Here is a 22,327-nt window from a genome sequence, read left to right as displayed (position 1 = left end):
TACTGTAGGTTAGCCTCATCATGTTGCTTAAAGTTCTACTGATAGTAGTCTTAATAATTGTATGAGGCAAATTAAATAAATTTGAACCAAATAAATTTGGTTCAAATCTAAGATTAACCAGAGAAGCTGATGAGGTAGTATACTCAAGGGGAAATATGCTAGAAGTCAAGATGGGAGATATTATTGGGAGACAATTTTTCATGGGTCTTTTGCGTATGATTTTCAAGAAAATATATTAACTGCCTTTTGGTTATGCAAGGATTTTGCAAGGATGATTATAGAGCAGGTGGCTTTTGACAAGAGACAACATCTCCCTCTGGACCAGTGGAAAGGTTTACTTAATGTTCAGTGTAATAAAATGTTTACTTCCAGAGCACATGTTGGTGGGTTTACTGACTGCCTATTATGAAGATTTGAGTTCCAGAAGCTCAGGGTTCCTCTTCTGTAACACAACCCTCTGAATAAACAGGTAGGATTGGGGAACTGACACAAATTATGATCTCTGCCTACTGTTACTGCTGTGAATAACAAAATCTAGTGTCTTTTTTTTTTTTTTGACTGCATAGGGTCTTTGTTGCTATGTGTGGGCTTTCTCTAGCTGTGAGTGGGGATTGCTCCTGGTTGCAGTGTGAGGGCTTCTCATTGTGGGGACTTCTCTTGTTGTGGAGTAGAGGCTCTAGGCACACAGGCTTCAGTCATTGCAGATGTAGGCTCAGTAGTAGTGGTTTGCAGGCTCTAGAGTGCAGGATCAATCGCTGTGGTCCACAGGCTTAGTTGCTCTGCGGCATGTGGAATCTTCCCGGACCAGGGATCGAACCTGTGTCTCCTGCATTGGCAGATATATTCTTATCCACTGTACCACCAGGGAAGTCTCAAGTCTTATGTTCTTGACGTAGGATTCCAGTGTCTTCTGCCAGTATTCATGGAACTGTGGTAAGCTAACTTGACAATTTACAGGTAGGGTAAAATCTCAGACCCTTCGTAGTTCAGTTCTTGACAATAGGTCAATTACTCTAATCATCAAAGGTTGCAATCTTCTTTGGGGTTTCAGTTTGTGTACACACACACACAGAGTGATAGACACACACAGAGACAGACAGACACACAGGGAGAGAGAAGAAGAGGGGACTGAGAAGGAGAAGAGAGAGAAGGAGGAGAAGGAGAGGGGAGAAGGAAAGAAAAGAGGAGAGGAGAGAGGGGAGGGGAGGGAGAGTGAGGTTGAGAAAGACAGAGAGAGGGAGAGAGATGCTTCTCTGTATCTAGTTGTAGGCAGCAGCCAGAAAGGCATAGTAGTCACTGGTTGGGAATGATGCTGAGCAAGGCCCTGTGGGTCTCCTGAGAACAAAGATTTTGTGTTCCTTTGACAGGAAACAGCCTTCATTCAGCCTCCGTGACCTTCCCTGAGTTCCAGTGGGCAGATTCAAGCAGTTGTTAATTGGAGAAGGGAGGGGGCTTATGAGACCAGGGAGAAACAGTCAAGGGTAGCCTTGGGGCAGGGTCCTGTTTCCCCATAAGTGGATATACACAACGATATCTTTGCCTCCTCCAGGTGGGAAAAGTTAACAGTTAATGACAGTATGCTGCTCACAAGCATGTAGAACCTCAGACCAGTTGGAGCTGAAGGTTGATGATGCTGACTCCTACTTACCTTACCACTAATCCACAGAACACTGTTCATGTACAGATCGATTACTATAAAACTTATTATCTTCTTCAAGTTGGGACATTTGAGGGCATTAGCTTGCTGTGGCCCCCTTTACCTGGCAAGGCAATGAAACTATCCTTTTCTACTTCACCCAAAAGTCTGTCTCCAAGATTCAGTTTGGCACTGGTGTACAGAGAAGCTGAGCTTTCGACATCAGAAATGAATCTCATAGCAGCTTTATTTCTTGGCCTTATCAATATTAGCAAAAGTCAGAAAGATTTGTTCCAGTGTTATCTGGCTGATGAAGTAGTCTACTAGATTGAATAGTGTTTTAGCTTCCTCCATAATATGAAACACCTTTAACAGAAAAAAAAAGAAAATCATGGTGTTACCATTGCTGTATCCTCAGACAAACCTTTTCCCCACCCAATCACTTCCCAATTCCTGCCAGGTTTATGCTTAGGAACAAAAAGATACGGAAGGGGGAAGTTAGAAGAAGGAAAACATGAAAAATAGAGACGAGGAGACAGTTCTTTATTTCTATTCTCTTAATAGGTATGGAATATTAGAGGTAGGGTCAGAAGTATCAATCAAACTACAGGGGCCTGTGGAAAGTAACTTAAAAGTTCTCCTCTGCAAATATTCTGCTCCCATTCCATATGCTTGAATCTCTGTGCTTCCCATTAGTCTCCATTAACACATAATGTTAGAAATGTATGATTTCAACAATCACCTTTCCCCAACAAATTCCCTTGCTGGGAATGTAGTAGCCAATAATTCCGTGATGATCCTGATTTATGATGTTACCTAAGAAAGGAAAGATTTGACAGGTGAGTAATAGAGAGGACCCTGTTTACAAAACTCCCCAATAATTCCCTTTCCAGTTATCCCACCAATAGAGAAATAATATATGCAGTTAAAACAAAGATGACATAATTCCATTTTTACTACATATGACTGTTAAGTATTTCAATAGATTTAGTTCCATATGAAATATGGTCTTATTGCTCACAGTTTGTAAAAATTGCAGAGGGTAGGATAATCACTTTTAGACATGGAAAAAATAACTCACATGCTCTTTGCCAAAGCAGAATTACATGAACTCTAATGTTCTATAGGACTCAGTTTCTAAACGTTGTCCTGAAACTATGTTCATAAAAATTGGGTATGGTTTCTTTTTCCTGTTGTGTGTATCTGTGTGTATGTGTGGTATTTGTGTGTGGTGTGTGTGTGTGTGTGTGTAGTGTAGGATCTGTATAGTACTCTTATGAGTAGGCAATCTTCATCCTAAAGGAAAGAGGAAATTCATGTCTATATAAAACAAATGTGAAGGCATTCACTGCAGAAATGAAATTGAGGTAGTAATACTATAGCTACTCCTAAAATAGGATGTATTTGTATTTATTGTTACACAGTTGAAGACTACTGCAAATGGAATAAGTTGGGATTAAGATATTTTAAATAAATAATCTCTATGTCAATTATAATAAGGGATTTTCTTTTTTAATAAATCTCTGCATAACCTCCATGAATAAGGAAAAATTTTTTAAACTTTAAAAACTGTAAACTATACCAAGCATATAAAAGTATATGGAAATAAATGTACAGTTTAGTGAATTATAATAAAGTTAACAAACATGTCCATGGAGAAGGAAATGGCAACCCACTCCAGTGTTCTTGCCTGGAGAATCCCATGGGCAGAGGAGACTGGCGGGCCACAGTCCACGGGGTCGCAAAGAGTCGGACACGACTGAGCGACTTTGTTGTTGTTCAGTCACTCTCTGTGACCCCATGGACTGCAGTATGCCAGACTTCCCTGTCCTTCACCATTTCCTGGAGCTTGCTCAAACTCATGTCCATTGAGTCAGTGATGCCACCCAAACATCTCATCCTCTGTTGTCCACTTTTCCTCCTGCCTTCAATCTTTCCCAGCATCAGGGGCTTCTCTAATGAGTCAGCTCTTCACAGCAGGAGGCCAAAATATTGAAGCCAGAATAACCCACCTAAGCCTCTTCTCAATTTCTAACCCATATAAATGTGATAAGTGTTTATTGTTGTTTTAGGTCACTAAAATCTTAGATCACTAAGTTAAGTTTTGGTAATTTGCAGCTGCTGCTATTGCTGTTTAGTCGCTAAGTTGAGAGGTAACTAACACAGCTTCTGCTTTGGGGCTATTACATTCAACTTTATTTTGAACATTCTCTACCTGCCTCCTGGTACTTATATGAAATCATTTTCCTGAGGGACAGAGGTTAGAGTATCATTAACATTAGTGGACATTGACAAAGTTTTTCAAGTATCTTATGTTCCCCCCAGCCATGTATGAGACTCTCCTTTTTTCTTCTCTGTACCAACTCTTGGTATGGTTAATTAAAAAATTTTAGCCATTTTGATATGTGTGCCAATTTAAATTTGCATTTACCAGATGCCTAATCATTCTGAACACCTTTTTATATGTTTCCTGCTTGTTTTGGTTGTTTTTTCAATATTGAAAACTTCTCTCTCTGAAACTTATAAATTTCTGTTTTCCCTAGCTGTTAGGAATAACAAAATTAACTCTTTCTCTGGCTATGTACAGCATAACTGCTGATTGCACATGTTATTGCTGTCAGAGATTTTGGCCTGTTTGTATTCTGGGTTCTTGGGGAAATACTCTGCCACCTAGTTTTTGTTAAAAATGTTTTCATGAATTTTTGCTTATATCATTCTATTTCTTCCATTTTGTTAAGAAATTTGGGAAAATTCAAAACTGATCATTTGGTTTTAATTTCAGTAATTATAATTTTTGTATCTGAGCATTTTGTTTGCCTTTTTTTCAAATCTGCTTTGTTTATTTCTAAAGAAAATTCTGAAGTGTCACACATACAGCAAACAAATAAAACCATAATTGAAAAGACACATGTAACCTAATGTTCATAGCAGCACTATTTACAATAGCTAGGACATGGAAACATCCTAGATGTCCATCAACAGATAAATAGATAAAGAAGATGTGGTATGTATATATATATATATATATATATATACACATACACACAATGGAATATTACTCAGCTATAAAGGGAATGAATTTGAATCAGTTCTAGAGAGGTGGATGAACCTAGAGCCTGTTATATAGAGTGAAGTAAGTCACAAAGAGAAAAATAAACACTGTATATTAATGCATACATGTGGAATCTAGAAAAATGGTATCAATGAACCTATTTGCAGAGAAAGAATGGAGATGGAGATATAGAGAACAGATTGTGGACACCGTGGTGGGAAGGAAAGAGTGGGATGAATGGAGAAAGTAGTATTGACGTATGTATAGTACCACGCCTAAAAGAGCTATCTGGTGAGAAGTTGCTGTATAACACAGGGAGCCCAGCCTGGCCCTCTGTTATGACCTAGAAGTGTGAGATGGGGGGTGGAGGGAGGCTCAAGAGGGAGGTGATATACATATATAGTAAGGACTGATTTGCATAGTTGTACAGCAGAAACCAACGCAACATTGTAAAGCAATTTTCCTCTGATGAAAAAAGTAAATCATAATTATACTGCTCAATGAATTTTCACAAAGTTCATTGCGTCTTTTATGTGTGGCTTTACTTCTCTTTCCGTATTGTGTTTGGATTGGATGCTGTGTAGTTGCAGTTTGTGCATTCTCACTGATGAATACTATTCCAATGTATACGTACAGTATTCCACTTCAGTAGAATATGATTCCACTGGATCATATTCCATCATATTATGAATATGCCATAATTTATTTATCCATCCCATTGATGGATGGAAGTTTTAGCCATTATGTGTAGTGCATTAATAAACAGTCTTTTACATATTTTTTAGTGAACATAGTGAACATATGAACTCATTTCTACTATGTACCTTAGAAGTAGAAAAAGAGAGAGTATCCTTCACAGTTCATTTTATGAGACAGTATAACCTTAATGCTAAAATTAGACACCACAAATTACAAGAAAAGAAAATTATAGACCAGCATATCTTCTAAGCATAGCAGAAAATACACTTAGCAAATACTAGTAAATTGAATCTAACATTACAGAAAAAAGGGAATACATTACAACCAAGTGAGAGTTATTCCAGGAATACAATGTTGGCCTACATTAAAAACTTGACCAATGTAATTCCCTACACTAGTAGAAAAAAGGGCAAAGATTATTAAGTCATTTTGATGGATGTATAAACAAAACTCTCTTTTTGGCTGTTGACAATCTGATGGTAATGTATCTTGGTGCGGATCTCTCTGAGTTAATCCTATTTGAAACAATGATTTTAGATTTGTAGATTCAAAGCTTACATCAAATATGAGTTTTCAGCCATTGTATCTTCAAATGTTCTTTTTCCCCTTTTCCTTCTCTCTCTTTTCCTCTGGGACTCCCAAACTGCATATGTTGATCTTGATATTGTTCAACAGGTCTGTTAGGCTTTGTTCAATTTTCTTAAACCCTTTTTCTTTCTGTTCCTCAGACTTTACAATTTCAACTGTGCTATCTTCAAGCTTGCTGATTTTTCTCTATGTTCAAATATGCCTTTGAATCCATGTAGTGTATTTTTCTTTTCAGTAATTGTACTTTTCATCTTAGAATTTCTTTTGGCTTCTTTTAATACTTTCTATCTTTTTTATTGAGTTTCCAATTTCTTTCATACACTGTTTTCTTAAATTTGTCAATGTCTTCCTTTAGCTCTTTGAGCATTTTCAAGACACTTGAGTCCTTGTCTAGTAAGCCTTCCATCTGTTCTTCTTCAGAGATGGTTTGATTATTTTTTCTTTTGAGTGGGCCAAACTTTCCTATTACTTTGTTTTGTGATTTTTCCATGTGAAAGTGAACACTTGAATCTTAAAATACGGTAACTCTGGGAATCAGATTCTCCCTTTTCTCCAGTGTTTGCTGTTTAAAAAAGCTTAACATTGTTGGAGGGTGTCTCTGTGCTGGAGATAAGCTTGAGGTTTAAGTGTGAGATCTCCTCAGATGTATTCTTTTTGTGCCTTCATCTTTCTCTGGCATAGGCAGTGATGTTCTAAAATTTTTTTGCATATATTGTGAGTTTTGAATATCATAAATCCCTACATGTCTCACTTCTGAAAGGCAGGAAAGGGAAAAATGAAAAAAAGTACATTCTTTTTAAATTCCCTGCACGCTCTTTTAGCTGATGGTGGTTGCATTAATGGTGACCCGCCTTTGTGTCTTTAGGTCCTTGATTCAAAGGATTAATCTGTAATCAGAATACAGAGCCTTGATATTTGGAGGGCAAGGTCCTTATTGCCTACTATTATTCTTCAAGCTACTATAGGAACACTTGCATGGGGCTGGAAATTAGAAGATGGGTAGCCCTACTGCACTGTAATAAAGTGATTGAAATTAATCACAATTAATTTCTAGGGTCATACTTCCCCCAGAACCTGCAAATTTTCAAATAGACATTAGAGTTCCAGAATAATTACATCAGACAATTTCTGCCAGACTAATTATTGTCTAGGTGAAGAGATATATTCCTGGAGCTTTCTACTCTGTTATCTTCCCTGATGTCACTTTTTGCTAATTTTTGATTTTCTCTTTTATTTCATGCAAAGTTATTTTATTGGTTTCAAGATTCTTTCCTTTGGCTTCTAGCATTTTTTACCCTGATGTTTCTGTGTGTAGTTCTCTGGGTATTTATCTCTTTATACTTATATTTATTGACCATCTCAGATCTAGACATTAATGTTTTTCATTAAATTTGAGAAGTCTTCAGGGGCTAGTTTTTGGATATCTTTTGCCCCTTCCTTTTCTTTTGGTGCTCCCATTTTGCATATATAGATGTACTTAATGGTTCCCTACAGGTTTTTGAGGCTCTGTTAATTTTCTTCTTACTTTTTTCTTTTGTTCTTTGGATCACATTATCTCTATTGATCTATCTTCAATTTTGCTAATTCTGCTAGTTCAAATCTATTGTTGATCTCTACTGAAAAAATTTTCATTTTAGTTATTGTATGTTTCCATAACAGAATATGCTTTTGGTTCATTAAAAATAATTTTTAACTCTTTGGTGATATCTTTTATTTGTTGAGATTTTTCAGTATACCTTCCTTTATTTCCTGAAGCATTAACTTCACCTATTGAATATATTTACTGTATCTTTGTAGTCTTTCCTAAGACTGAAATCTGGTTGCTTTCAGATTCCATTGCTAGCTTCCTGCCATCTCCTTTTCCTGGTATGGGTCACATTTTGTTTTGTGCATGTCTCATAAGTTTTTGTTGAAACTGGACGTTTAAAAAACTTTATTTTTTGTGGACCCACTCCAGTACTCTTGCCTGGAAAATCCCATGGACGGAGGAGCCTGGTAGGCTGCAGTTCATGGGGTTGCTAAGAGTCGGACACGACTGAGTGACTTCACTTTCACTTTTCACTTTCATGCATTGGAGGAGAAATGGCAACCCACTCCAGTGTTCTTGCCTGGAGAATCCCATGGACGGAGGAGCCTGGTAGGCTGCAGTCCATGGGGTTGCTAAGAGTCGGACACGACTGAGTGACTTCACTTACACTTTTCACTTTCATGCATTGGAGGAGGAAATGGCAACCCACTCCAGTGTTCTTGCCTGGAGAATCCCAGGGACGGCGGGGCCTGGTGGGCTGCCGTCTATGGGGTCGCACAGAGTCGGACATGACTGAAGCGACTTAGCAGCAGCAGCAGCCAAATAACAGTGTTGTGATAGTTTCAAGTGAACACTGAAGGGACTCAGCTGTACATATATATGTATCCATTCCCCTACCCCCGCCCCGTCCCCAAACTACCCTCCCATCCAGGCTGCCACATAACATTGAGCAGAGTTTCATGTGCTATACAATAGTCCCTGGAAAACTGGGCATATAATTAGTATGTTGTGAAGTGAAGTGAAAGTCACTCAGTCATGTCCGACTCTTTGTGACCCAATGGACTATACAGTCCATGGCATTCTCCAGGCCAGACTACCGGAGTGGGTAGCCTTTCCGTTTTCCAGGGAATCTTCCCAACCCAGTGATCGAACCCAGGTCTCCCACATTGCTGGTGGATTCTTTACCAGCTGAGCCACAAGGGAAGCCCAAGAAGACTGGAGTGGGTAGCCTATCCCTTCTCCAGCAGAACTTTCCAACCAAGGAATCGAACCAGGGTCTCCTGCATTGCAGGCGGATTCTTTACCAACTGAGCTATCAACTGGTAATTTAAAACTTGTGGTTTGATTTTTCATTTAGTTTTTGACTGGCTGCAGTATTTTAGTGAAGTCTATTTGCCCTCCCCTCTGTGGTATAAAACCTCTGATGTTGCTCCCTAGAGGGCACTGCTTCAGGCATGTGCACGGTCACACGAGGATGACAGTTTCTTTAGCAGAGCTCTCTTTGTCACTTGCCCTGAGTATAGCCCAGTGCTAAATTCTTCTGTTAAAAATTGCTAGCTCTCTTGTTTTCATCAATATCCTAGGGCATAGATTGTCCCACAGATAGTTTCAATTTCATTTAAGTTCTTTTCAGGGATAGTTTTTGAATTAAATGTTTGCAGTTTGCTCTGATCCCAGGAGCACTATTCTTAGTGGTAAATTACCTGGTTTTCTCTGGTAAACTAGCTGATCTGATTTAGTTTATACTTATTAATAAGGCTTCTATTCTCCTATTAATTGCTTTCCACTAACACTGTCATTGCTTTTGAGAGCACCTTTGAGTTTAAATTTCCCCACATTCTCTTTCAAATAAAGTCAGTCTTGGGAAAGAGCTTCAGAGCTCTTTGTTTTATGGTTTGTTTTCTCATGGGAAAAATCTCTGAGTCATGGCTCTGAAACTGAGAAGTGGCATAGTAGTCCACTTCTGAGTGACATCCCTGCTTGAGGAGCTGGGAAGAAGGTGGTACCAGCAGGTTGTTCTCATGCTGCAGAAGCTGTGATCTGAAAATGATCAGGTCATGGGTAATTTGAACCCCTATATTCTCAGCACAGCATGGATGAGATAGAGTCTCTGTCCCATAAAGGAGGGCTAAATAGAAAAGGGAGTCCCTGATCTCTTGGCTTGTAATTGCCTGAAAATTAGCCTCTGTCACAGGTAGATGGGGGCAGAATGAGAAATGTTGACATCTTGCTCCTCCCAGGAAGATACCATAGTGGTCAACTTGAAGCTGATAGAAGAGGAAGCCCTCTGTTCTTGGTTGCACCTACTTGCAGTGGAGTTTTCATTGAATTGGGCTGGGAAGAGTTGTGAAGAAGCAAATTGTATTTCACACATCAGAAGATCTTGCTGTTCTTCAGTTCAGTTCAGTTCAGTCGCTCAGTTGTGTCTGACTCTTTGAGACCCCATGAATCGCAGCACACCAGGCCTCCCTGTCCATCACCAACTCCCAGAGTTCACTCAGACTCACGTCCATCAAGTCAGTGATGCCATCCAGCCATCTCATCCTCTGTCGTCCCCTTCTCCTCCTGCCCCCAATCCCTCCCAGCATCAGAGTCTTTTCCAATGAGTCAACTCTTCACATGAGGTGGCCAAAGTACTGGAGTTTCAGCTTTAGCATCATTCCTTCCAAAGAAATCCCAGGGCTGATCTCCTTCAGAATGGACTGGTTGGATCCCCTTGCAGTCCAAGGGACTCTCAAGAGTCTTCTCCAACACCACAGTTCAAAAACATCAATGCTTCAGTGCTCAGCCTTCTTCACAGTCCAACTCTCACATCCATACGTGACCACAGGAAAAACCATAGCCTTGACTAGACGGACCTTTGTTGGCAAAGTAATGTCTCTGCTTTTGAATATGCTATCTAGGTTGGTCATAACTTTCCTTCCAAGGAGTAAGTGTCTTTTAATTTCATGGCTGCAGTCACCATCTCACATGTTATAGTTCTTTGTTTTTTCCTTTTCTGGATAATCTTTATGCATAGGTCCCATACATAAAGGGACCATCCTTTCTATTTTGTTATCTTTAAATGGGGAAGTTTTATTTGAAATAGCTAATTTGCTCAAGGATAGCATGGGGAAAGATTGCCAATTCACTAACTTTCCATATGTAGTTTCACATCCAAGCTATTGTGTTCATCACCTCCTTTAAGACAGGTTTGGCCTCAGTTTTTTGTGTCCTCTCTCACCTTCAAAGTAAATAGAATGGCTCATAGTATATATATATATGCTTCTGTGTGGTTAATTACCTTCAACACTGCATACAAAGAGTGCTCCACATATCTTTCCATACCAATGAATGGCTACATGAATATCCAGCTGGCTTGATGGACATATTTATTAGGATATTCTAATATAATTAATACTAAATTAATGATCTTTCCTACATTATGGTTCTTCCTGTCTAATTGATCATTCCCCGCCCCCTCGCCCCACCTGCCTCCTTCTCTCTCTCTCTCTCTCTCTATATATATATATATACTGCTGCTAAGTCGCTTCAATCATGTCCAACTCTGTGTGACCCCATAGACGGCAGCCCACCAGGCTCCCCCCATCCCTGGGGTTCTCCAAGCGAGAACACTGGAGTGGGTTGCCATTTCCTTCTCCAGTGCATGAAAGTGAAAGGTGAAAGTGAAGTCGCTCGGTCGTGTCTGATTCTTAGCAACCCCATGGACTGCAGCTTACCAGGTTCCTCCATCCATGGGATTTTCCAGGCAAGAGCACTGGAGTGGGGTGCCATTGCCTTCTCTTCTCTCTCTCTCTCTCTCTTTCTCTCTCTCTCTCTCTATATATATATGAAATATAATTTCTTCCTCTCCATGCTTACTGTCACTTCCTTGGTGCAGGCCAATACCATTTATTGCTTTATCATTGTTATAGACTCCTTGCTTTTAAACATGCATCCTAACCATCTGGCTACCACACTGTTGATAGAGTGATCATTGAAGTTAAAGACTACAAATAAAGTAGTGAGAGTACAAATAAATAGAAGCTGGCTATAAATTTGTTTATCATGGGCACAGAGAGGCACTTGCTGAAATTAGCACACAAAGTCTGAATAAATTTTTATGTCAAACATACAGTTCATTTCCTTGAAAGAAGAAAAGGGGATTTGCATTTCATAAACATTCCCTGACTCAGTAATCAGGGAATGGCAGAGGAAAGATGCTCAAAAAGAAGGGAAACCTTAAAAATTATCAAGGATAAAGAGCCTTAACTTCAATAATTTAACTCTAAATGAATAAACTTGAATGGATGTATCTTACTGGTTAATTCCTACAAGAGACTGGTGAGAACCTCTGCTATTTTGAGAAAGCTTCTTAGCATAATCAGGGGTAAATTTGTAGAAAAATTATTTCTAAAGGAGCCTAATATAAAAGCTCAATAAACATTAATTACTCATAGAAAACAGTTATTGAGTACATGCAGCAGAACAACATATGTGACTTAAAACAATTTTCACAAGTAAGCCCTATCTGTATTACCTGGGAAATTTGTCTCAATGAATTCCTTGAACTGCTCTAGTTTATCTTCGTTATCACCAATGTTAATCTTTGCTGTCAGAGTATATATGTTACCAAACTTGTTCTTGAGGTGACGTGGGCTGCCTAGGCACTTGAACTTCCCCTTCACCATGATAGCCAGCCTGGTACAAAGGGCCTCACATTCTTCCATGCTAGAGGCACAAAGGATATATGGATGAAGAGACTCCCCCTCAGAAGCAAGACTCTATATTTCAAAACAGAGCTATGATTATAACGTAACACTTATAGGAAGAAGGCTTTATATTGCAAGTGATCATTACTAAGGCAATATTTGGAAAGAGGAGATTTAAAAATTCAAAGCAGTTGATTTCTAAATTCACAAGAGAAACACTTCCCTGACTTCCTACCTTTTACCAAGTCTTATCAGTTAAATAAAATTAAATACTATCACAGATAAAATTTGCTATCAGTTAAATATTTTATTAGTTAAATAATATTTTGACAGTTGAATTCCAGTCATAACCTAAAATTTTTGGTAGGCAGTTATTGCCTTTAATGCATTAATAAATGTGTATGTTTTGTGCAATTATTATATAAGGAACTACATTTCAGAACTTAACTGAGTATTCTAGATTTTACCCAGGAATCAGCATTTGCTCACGGTCCCTCTTATGTACTTCACGTACTTAGACAAGTTCACTGACATATCCCTGACTCAAACTAACTCTCTCTTATACACTTCTAACTCTCACCCATGTCTCCTAATGGGTCATACCTGTGGGAAGATATGACGATAGCTTTGCCACTATTACATATCCCTGTAACTGTGTCCCACATATGGCGCCTGGCTACTGGGTCCATGCCAGTAGATGGTTCATCCAGGAAAACAACTGAGGACTTTCCCATTAGGGCAATAGCGGTATTCAATTTACCTTTGTTTCCTCCACTTTATTGTCAAAGAAGAAGAGAGAAAGTGGAGGAGAAAGAAGAAATAAGGTTATCATTAATTCAACAGAATTAGCTCATATATCCACAATGCTGTGTATACACCAACTCATTTTCATTGAAATGACTTTTGGGGGGAGTATGCTTTTTAACATCATTATTGGTAAAATATTTTTGTTTTAAGGAGATAAATAACCATAGGGATACAGGAATGAATGTGTTCTTTTTGAAATGCAAAGGCTACAGATCATGTCTGCAAAAGGTTAACTTCATACAAATGTGATCTGCCTTATTTCTGATATCTGAACCCTGACGGCTATTTGTTTCTGTGTGACAGAGTTGTCAGGTTGAGTTTACAGGCATTCATTCTAAACAGCAGAAATACAGATGGGCAGTAGGCAGCTTAATAAATAAGCAACATAATGTCTCACCTGTATGTGCAGACCAGCTTGTCAGCATGGGTTTCCATGTGCATTGAATACAAAAAGGTTCCCACATACATGCCAATGTCTGGCTCAGGAACACCCCGCAGCCTGGCGTACATGATCAGCACTTCCCGACCTGTCATGTGGCCCAGCATGGGGTCAGATTGAGGACAATAGCCAATTCTTGACCTAATCTGAATCAAGAGGGTAATTCATAAGCAATAAACCTAAGTCGACTATTCCATTGAACATACAGTAACACAGATGAGAGAGGAAACCTGAAGTTTCTAGCCCATGCTAGCAAGAAGATGTGATACCCATAGAGCTCTGAATAAGAATTATTTCTTTTTCAGTCTAAAGAAACTTTACACCTGGAACCCACTGTAGTAAAATGAAACACTAATATCCCTCACTGGAATTTTCAATACATATCTATTGTGCACTGCAATGCACCCAAGATAACTCTTGGTTAGATGAAATTGCATATTCAGATATCACTAGGAAAGAGCCATTTTATTAAAGCTATTAAAATAATGTATAGAATTTCAGTTCCAGTAGTAGCCAGTAACTTCTATTAAGCCAACTATCCCACAGATGAAAATTATTATATACATTATATATATCTTCTATGGGCTTCCCTGGTGGCTCAGATGGTAAAGAATCTGCCTGCAATGTGGGAGATCCAGGTTCAATCCCTGGGTTAGGAAGATCCTATGGAGAAGGAAATGGCTACCCACTCCAGTGTTCTTGCCTGTAGAATTCCATGGACAAAGAAGCCTGGTGGGCTACTATCCATGGGGTCACAAAGAGTCAGACATGACTGAGCGACTAACACATATCCTTATATATTGAATTGGCAAAAATGTTCATTCAGGTTTTTCCATACCATCTTACAGGAAAACCCAAACAAACTTTTTGACCAACTCAACATATATAAATACAAGAATAAATAAGTTTAGCTATATTGAAATAAAAAGCTTCTTTCTATACAACAAAGGAAACCATAAATAAAATGAAAGGGCAACCTACCAAATGGAAGAAAATATTTGCTAATTATATACCTGATAAGGGGTTAATATGCAACATATAAAAGAATTCATACAACTCAACATCAAAAAAGACAAACAATCTGATTTAAAAAATGGGCATAAGACCTGAATAGACATTTTTCTGAAGGAGATGTACAGAAGGCCAACAGGTACCTGAAAAGGTTCTCAACATCATTAATCATTTAGGGAAATGCAAATTAAAACCACAGTGAGCTTTCACCTCACACCTATTAAAATGGCTATTATCCAAAAGATAAGAAATAACAAATGCTGGTGAGGATGTGGAGAAAAGGGAACTCTTGTGCACTGTTGGTGAAATGTAGATTGGTGTAGCCACTATTGAAAACAGCATGGAGATTAAAAAATACAAGTATCATATTATTCTGCATTTCCACTTCTGGGTAGGAAAAAATGAAGGAAGGAAATGAAAATCCTCCCTAACTCAAAAAGATATCTGCACCCCTACGTTCAATGCAGCATTATTTACACTAGCCAAGACATAGAAACAACCTGTCTGTTGATACATGAATGGATAAAGAAGGTGTGGTATATCTATACAATGGAATATTACTTTAGCCATAAAAGAATCTTATTTTACTTTAGTTCATTGAAGAATAAATCTTTGAATCTTTCTCAGAAATTATGATTGTTTTGGTTTTTTCTATTCTATTTCTTCTGAGGTCAATTTTAATAATTTGTATGTAACTAGAAAATTAGTTTTGTAAAGATTTAAATTTTATTTGCATGGAGTTGAATCAAGTACTTTGTGTTTCTTATAATTATTTTCAATGTATTTGTGTTCCCTCTCTTTTTTAATAAGTTCATCCATTTCTTTATTTTTACAAAGTTCTGGTTGTTTTGATTTCTTGGTTAGTTGGCTCTATATTTTTATATATTAATTTATATACTTGTCTGCATTTATACTTTTATATGCTTTCCTTCCATTAATTTTTTTCTGAGACAGGTGTTTATAAGCTGTTTATTTTTATTCTTTTTAAAATTGAAATGCATATATATAAGATTATTTTTTATTCATTTTTTTCAATTTTTATTTTTTATTCAATTGTAATCAGAGAATATATATTTTTATACTTGGAAATGCTGTTTTTCAAATGTATGGCATAAAAATATTCATACTCATAAATGAATTATTTTTGAGAGATATAGAATTTGATATGTATCAATCACGTTTACCATATTGACTATTGACTAAGTTGCTTATGTATTTTTTGTTTGTATTTATTTTTTACTGACATGGTCTGTCTTAGACTAAAAGAAGAGAATTAAACATTTCATATATTGGGTTGGCCAGAAAGTTCTTTCTTTTTTTTAAGTAAAAATAAAAGACATATTTTTCATTTTTACCAAGAACTTTATTGAACAATGTAGTCACCAATTTGTTCCACTACCTTTTCAAGCAACTTCATAATTCCATCTTCCCAAAACTTTATTTTTTTGAGCAAAGAATGTTTCCAGGTGCCTTTTACAGTCTCCCAGGGAATTGAAATTTTTTTCATTAAGAGAATTTTGTAAAAACTGAAATAAATGAAAATATGAAGGTGCAAAGTCTGGTGAATACCATGGGTGAATCGGAACTTCCCAGCCAAGTTGTAACCACTAGTTTTTGCCTGGTTATCAAAGAAACATGTGGTCTTGCATTATCCTGATGGAAGGTTATGCATTTTCTGTTGCCTAATTCTGGATGCCTTTCATGGAGTTCTGCCTTCAGTTGGTCTAATTGAAAAAACTATTTTTTTGGAATTAATCACTTGGTTTTCCAAAAGGAGCTCATAATAGAGGACTCCGTTCCAATCCCACCATATACACATCACCTTCTTTACCAAGACCAGCCTTTGGTGAGGTTGGTGGTGGTTTATTTCACTTGCTTAAGATCTCTTCTGTTCCACATTATTGTACAGTATCCACTTTTCATCATCTGTCACAATTTGTTTTAAAAGCAAAACGTCTTCATTACATTTTGGTACAGAATCACATGCAGAAATATGGTCAAGAAGTTTTTTTTTTTTTTTTGCTTAGCTTACATGTAACCCAAACATCAAAGCAATTAATATAACCAAGCTGGTGGAAATGATTTTGAACACTGAATTTGCTTATTTTGAGTATGTTGGCTGTATCCCTCATGGTACAACATTGCTGCTGCTACTGCTGCTAAGTCGCGTCAGTCGTGTCTGACTCTGTGCGACCCCATAGACGGCAGCCCACCAGGCTCGCCCGTCCCTGGGATTCATTCTCCAGGCAAGAACACTGGAGTAGGTTGCCATTTCCTTTTCCAATGCATGAAAGTGAAAAGTGAAAATGAAGTCGCTCAGTCGTGTCCGACTCTTAGCGACCCCATGGAATGCAGCCTACCAGGTTCCTCCATCCATGGGATTTCCCAGGCAAGAGTACTGGAGTGGGGTGCCATTGTCTTGATTAGATCTCTATCAACTTCAACTGTCCTAGCCAACTATGGACCATCAGAAATCTTCAGTATGAAACTCTTCAAACCACTTCTGACACTTAAAAAAAAATTCTAGAAGGCTTTTATTATCTCTGTCCAGGGAGATAAATAGGACTTAATATTTTCTGTAAAGGGGAAGATTCCCATTAAAATTAAGTTGTTTATGTTTTACAAGAGGTAAAGATATCAGATTAGGTTTGGGGCAAAATTCTCTAATTTTGCTAATTTACCAGGAGATATAATTTTTTTTCCATTTAAGATTTTTACCATGATCATATTTCCATGTTGCAACATAGTTTTTGTAATTTTTACAATTTTTTCTGGTTGTTTTTTCTCTCTCCAATCTTTATTTTTCTTTAATTTACATATTTAATTGAAGTATAGTTGACTTACAGTGCTTCAAGTACACAGCAAGGTGATTCAGCCAGACATATACACATTTGTTATTTTCCAGATTTTCTCCATTATAGGCTACTACAAGATATTGACTATATTTCCCTGTGCTATAGAGTAAATGTTTGTTGCTTGTTGCTTATCTATTTTTTAAACTAGAAATCTAGCATTCTATTTATACTAAGTCAAACAAGTGAAGTCAAATGTCCGAATTTTTTAGTCAAAAATTCGTAAGTTTTCTAAAATATATGTATATTATACATACTATTTATATATATGTAAACAAAAGCTTTTATACTACACTTGGTAAAGATTTGAGAAAGAACATTAAAAAAAAGAGAGAAGAGATGAAGAAATTGGAAAACACACTAAATGAAACAGAATATGAAATAGAAAAAGTGAAACAAACTAGATAAAAGTAAAAGATCATCATACAGTCCAGTTGTTTTTAAACATGGCTACTAATTAGAAACATATCTGAAGATTTGGAGAAAAATTTTTGTATTTTTCAAAAAATTCCAAGATAATTTTGATATGCATTTGGATTTCAAGATTATAGGTTGATTATAGGTTTTTCTATTCAATTGTAGTTTTTGGTTTATATAAAATTCTATTTTTCTTTATTGACCAATCATGATACAATGGTAAGTGAGTAATAGTTGCATAATTACAATAGTAAAAAATGTTTATCAGTTTTCACAATCAACAGCCAGATGAAAAATAAAAGACAATTACAGTTGCAAACCACAATGGGAACATGATTAACCTAACAATATAAACTAATTACATACAATTTGGGGGGGGTGTCAAGCAGTGATGTGGTAAGTGGAAATGCATACATGCACATGTTTTCATGCACATAGCCCGTCTATATCTTTTGGTTGGTGCATCTAATCCATTTACATTTAAGGTAATTATCCATACGTATGACCCTATTACTGTTTTCTTAATTGTTTTGGATTTATTTTCTGTAGATCTTTTCCTTCTTTTGTTCCCTGCCTAGAGAAGTTCCTTTAGCATTGGTTGTAAAGCTGGTTTCAGTTCAGTTCAGTCCCTCAGTCATATCCGACTCTTTGCGACCCCATGGACAGCAGCAGGCTTTCCTGTCCATCACCAACTCCCAGAGCTTGCTCAAACTTTTGTCCATCGAGTTAGCGATGCTATCCAACCATCTCATCCTCTGTCGTCCCCCTCTCCCCCTGCCTTCAATCTTTCTCAGTGTGGTGCCGAATTCTCTTAACTTTTGTTTGTCTGGAAAGCTGTTGATTTCTCCATCAAATCTGAATAAGAGTCTTGTTGGGTAGAGTATTCTTGGTTGTTGGTTCTTCCCATTCATCAGTTTAAATATATCATGCCATTTCCTTCTGGCTTGTAGAGTTTCTGTCTAGAAATTAGCTTGTAATCTGATGGGAGTTCCCTTTTATGTTATTTGTCGTTGTTCCCTTGTTGCTTTCAATATTTTATCTTTGTCCCTAATTTTTGTCAGTTTGATTACCATGTGTCTCGGTATGGTCCTCCTTGGATTTATCTTTCCTGGGACTCTCTGTGCTTCCCAGACTTAGTTGAGTATTTCCTTTCCCATGTTAGGGAAGTTTTCAGCTATTATTGTCTCTTAAAATATTTTCTCAGGTCCTTTCTCTCTCTCTTTTCCTTCTGGGACCTCTATAATGCCAATGTTGGTGCATTTAATGTTGTTCCAGAAGTCTCTTAGACTGTCTTCACTTCTTTTCACTTAAAAAAAAAATTCTGGTCTGCAGAATTGATTTCCACCATTCTGTCCTCCAGGTCATTTGTCCATTCTTCTGCCTTAGTTATTGAGTTATTGATTCCTTTGAGTGTATTATTCATCTCTGTTTATTCTTTAGTCCTTGTAGGTCTTTGGTAAACATTTCTTGCATCTTCTCCATTGTTTTCCTGCGATCTGGATCATCTTCAATACTGTTGTTCTGAATTTTTTCTCGAAGATTGCCTATCTTCTCTTCATTTATTTATTTTTCTTGGATTTTATCTTGTCCCTTCATCTGGGATATAACTTTCTGCTCTTTCATTCAGATTAACTTTCTGTAATTTGGTTTTTGTTCTACCCTCTCTGGGATGATGGCTCTTTTGCTTCTTCTGTCTGCCCTCTGATGAAGGAGGCTAAGAGAGTTGTGTAAGCTTCCTGATGGGAGGGACTGGCAGTGGTAAAAACTGGTCTTGCTCTGGTGAGCAGGGCCTTGGCCAGTGAAGCTTTAATTTAATTATCTGCTGATGGGTGGGGTTGTTCTCCCTCCCTGGTAGTTTTTTGGCCTGAGGTGACCCAGCCCTTGGGTCTAGGGCTCTATGGTCAGGTTAATGGTGACCTCCAAGAGGGTTTATGCCAAGGCGACCTTTCTAGACTGCTGGACCATTGTGCCTGTCCCTGTGGTGAGCCCCTGTTGACCCATGCCTCCACAGGAGACCCTTCAACACTACCAGGTAGTTTTGTTTTAGTGGAGTCACTTGTGGAGTCATTGCTTCTTTCCTCTGGGTCTTGGTGCATGCAAGATTATATCTGTGCTCTTCATTTAAGACTGGAGTCTTATTTCCCCCAGTCCAATGGAAGTCCTATAATCAAATCCCGCTGACCTTCATAGTTGGATTCCATGGGATTCCCAGTCCCTTTGTCAAAGCCCCAGGCTGGGAAGCCTGAGGTAGGGTTCAGAAACTTCACAACAGTGGGAGAACTTCTTTTGTATTAATGTTCTCTGGTTTGTGGGTCACCCACCAAGTGGGTATGGGATTTGACTTTTATCATGATTGTGCCCCTCCTACCAACCTGCTGTGGCCTCTTCTTTGTCTTTGGATGTCGGGTATATTTTTTGGTGGGCTCCAGCATTCTGCTGGAGCTTCCCAGGTAGTGCTAGTGGTAAAGAATCCACCTGCCAATGCAGGAGACACGAGGGACTTGGGTGATTCTGGTTTGATCCCTGGGTCAGGAAGATCACCTGGAGAAGGGAATGTGACCCCACTCCAGTATTTTTGCCTGTAAAATCCCATGGACAGAGGTGTGTGGCAGGCTACAGTCCATGGGATCACAAAGAGTAGACACGACTGAGCAATGCTGGAGCCAGAACAGGTGAAATAACTCAATGTGTAACTCAGTGAAACTATGAGCCATACTGTGCAAGGGCACTCAAGATGGAAAGGTCATGGTGGAGAGTTCTGACAAAATGTGGGCGACTGGAGAAGGGATTTGCAAATCCCTTCAGCATTCTTGCCTTGAGAACCCTGTGAACAGTGTGAAAAGCCAAAAAGATAAGACACTGAAAGATGAGCCCGCAGATCAGTAGGTGTCCAATATGTTACTGGGGAAGAACTGAGAAATATTTCCGAAGAGAATAAAGAGGCTTTGAACCAAAGAGGAAATGATACCCAGTTTTAGATACATCTGGTAGTAAAGGTAAATACAATGCTGTAAAGAACAGTATTGCATAGAAGCCTGGAATATTAGGTCCATGAATGAAAGTAAATTGGATGTGGTCAAGCCAGAGATGGTAAGTGTGAACATTGACATTTTAGAAATCAGTGAACTAAAATGGATGGGAATGGGTGAATTTAATTCAGATGACCATTATATCTACTACTGTAGGCAAGAATCCCTTAGAAGAAATGGAGTAGCCCTCATAGTCAACAAAAGAGTCCAAAACACAGTGTTTGGGTGCAGTCTCAAAAAAGGACAGAATGATCTTGGTTAATTTCCAAGGCAAACCATTCAACACCACAGTAATCCAAGTCTATGCCCCACCACTAATATCAAAGAAGTTGAACTTGAACAGTTCTATGAAGATCTACAAGACCTTCTAGAACTAACAGCAAAAAGATGTCCTTTTCATCATAGGGGACTGGAATGCAAAAGTAGGAAGTCAAGAGACCCCTGGAGTAACAGGCAAGTTTGGCCTTGGAGTACAAAATGAAGCAGACCAAAGGCTAAAGAGTTTTGCCAAGAGAACACCCTCATCATAGAAAATACCCACTTACAACTACATAAGAGATGACTCTACACATGGACATCAGATGGCCAATACAAAAATCAGATTGATTATATTCTTTGCCACGGACGATGGAGAAGTTTTCTATGGTCAGCCATAACAAGACCGGAAGCTGACTATGGTCTAAGACAATGAGCTCTTTATTGCAAAATTCAGGCTTACGTTGAAGAAAGTAGGGAAAACCACTAGGTCATTCAGGTAGGACATAAATCAAATCTCTTATGATTACACTGTGGAAGTGACAAAAACATTCAAGGGATTAGATCTGATAAACAGAGTGCCTAAAGAACTATGGACGGAGGTTTATAATATTGTATAGGAGGTGTTAACCAAAACCATCTCTAAGAAAAAGAAATGCAAGAAGACACAATGGTTGGCTGAGGATGCCTTAGAAAAATCTGTGAAAAGAAGAGAAGCAAAAGGCAAAGGAGCAAAGGAAAGATACGTGCATCTGAATGCAGAGTGCGAAAGAATAGCAAGGAGAGACAAGAAAGCCTTCTTAAGTGAACAATGCAAAGAAATAGAGGAAAACAATAGAATGGGAAAGACTAGTGGTCTCTTCAAGAAAATTAGAGATACTAAGGGAACATTTCATGCAAAGATGGGCTCGATAAAGGACAGAAACAGTAAGGAACTAACAGAAGCAGAAGAGATTAAGAAGAGGTGGCAAGAATACACAGAAGGACTATACAAAAAAGGTCTTAATGACCCAGATAACCATGATGATGCTGTCATTTATCTAGAACCAGACATTCACAGAGTAGGGGGAGGAGAGTGGAATGAACTGGGAAATTAGGATTGAAATATATACACTATCATGTGTTAAATAAATAACTATCGGGAATCTGCTCTGTAGCACAGGGAGCTCAGCTCAGTGTTCTGTGATGACCTAGATGGGTGGGATGGGTTGGAGAGAGGTCTAAGAGGGATGGAATACATGTACGCATATAGCTGATTCACTTTGTTGTACAGCAAAAACTAACACTACATTGTAAAGCGACTATATCCCAATTAAAAAAAAA

General features: G+C 38.1%; 1 protein-coding gene across 1 annotated transcript in view; it reads right to left on the bottom strand.

Moving 5' to 3' along the window:
* Nucleotides 1-1,882: 1,882 nt before the first annotated feature.
* The window catches only part of LOC104986729 (ATP-binding cassette sub-family A member 3-like), a 201,002-nt gene continuing 180,557 nt past the window's right edge, over nt 1,883-22,327 (bottom strand). The window contains exons 26-30 of the mRNA XM_010837415.1: nt 13,399-13,586; nt 12,798-12,968; nt 12,023-12,213; nt 2,379-2,452; nt 1,883-2,002 (exon numbers count right to left, since the gene is read on the bottom strand). Coding sequence (XP_010835717.1) covers nt 1,883-2,002; nt 2,379-2,452; nt 12,023-12,213; nt 12,798-12,968; nt 13,399-13,586 — 744 coding nt within the window. The remainder of the gene's footprint in view (nt 2,003-2,378; nt 2,453-12,022; nt 12,214-12,797; nt 12,969-13,398; nt 13,587-22,327) is intronic.

The sequence above is a fragment of the Bison bison genome, unplaced genomic scaffold (assembly GCF_000754665.1).
Source record: "Bison bison bison isolate TAMUID 2011002044 unplaced genomic scaffold, Bison_UMD1.0 scf7180017864072, whole genome shotgun sequence".
NCBI lineage: Eukaryota > Metazoa > Chordata > Mammalia > Artiodactyla > Bovidae > Bison > Bison bison.
This window is presented reverse-complemented; position numbering and strand designations above follow the sequence as displayed.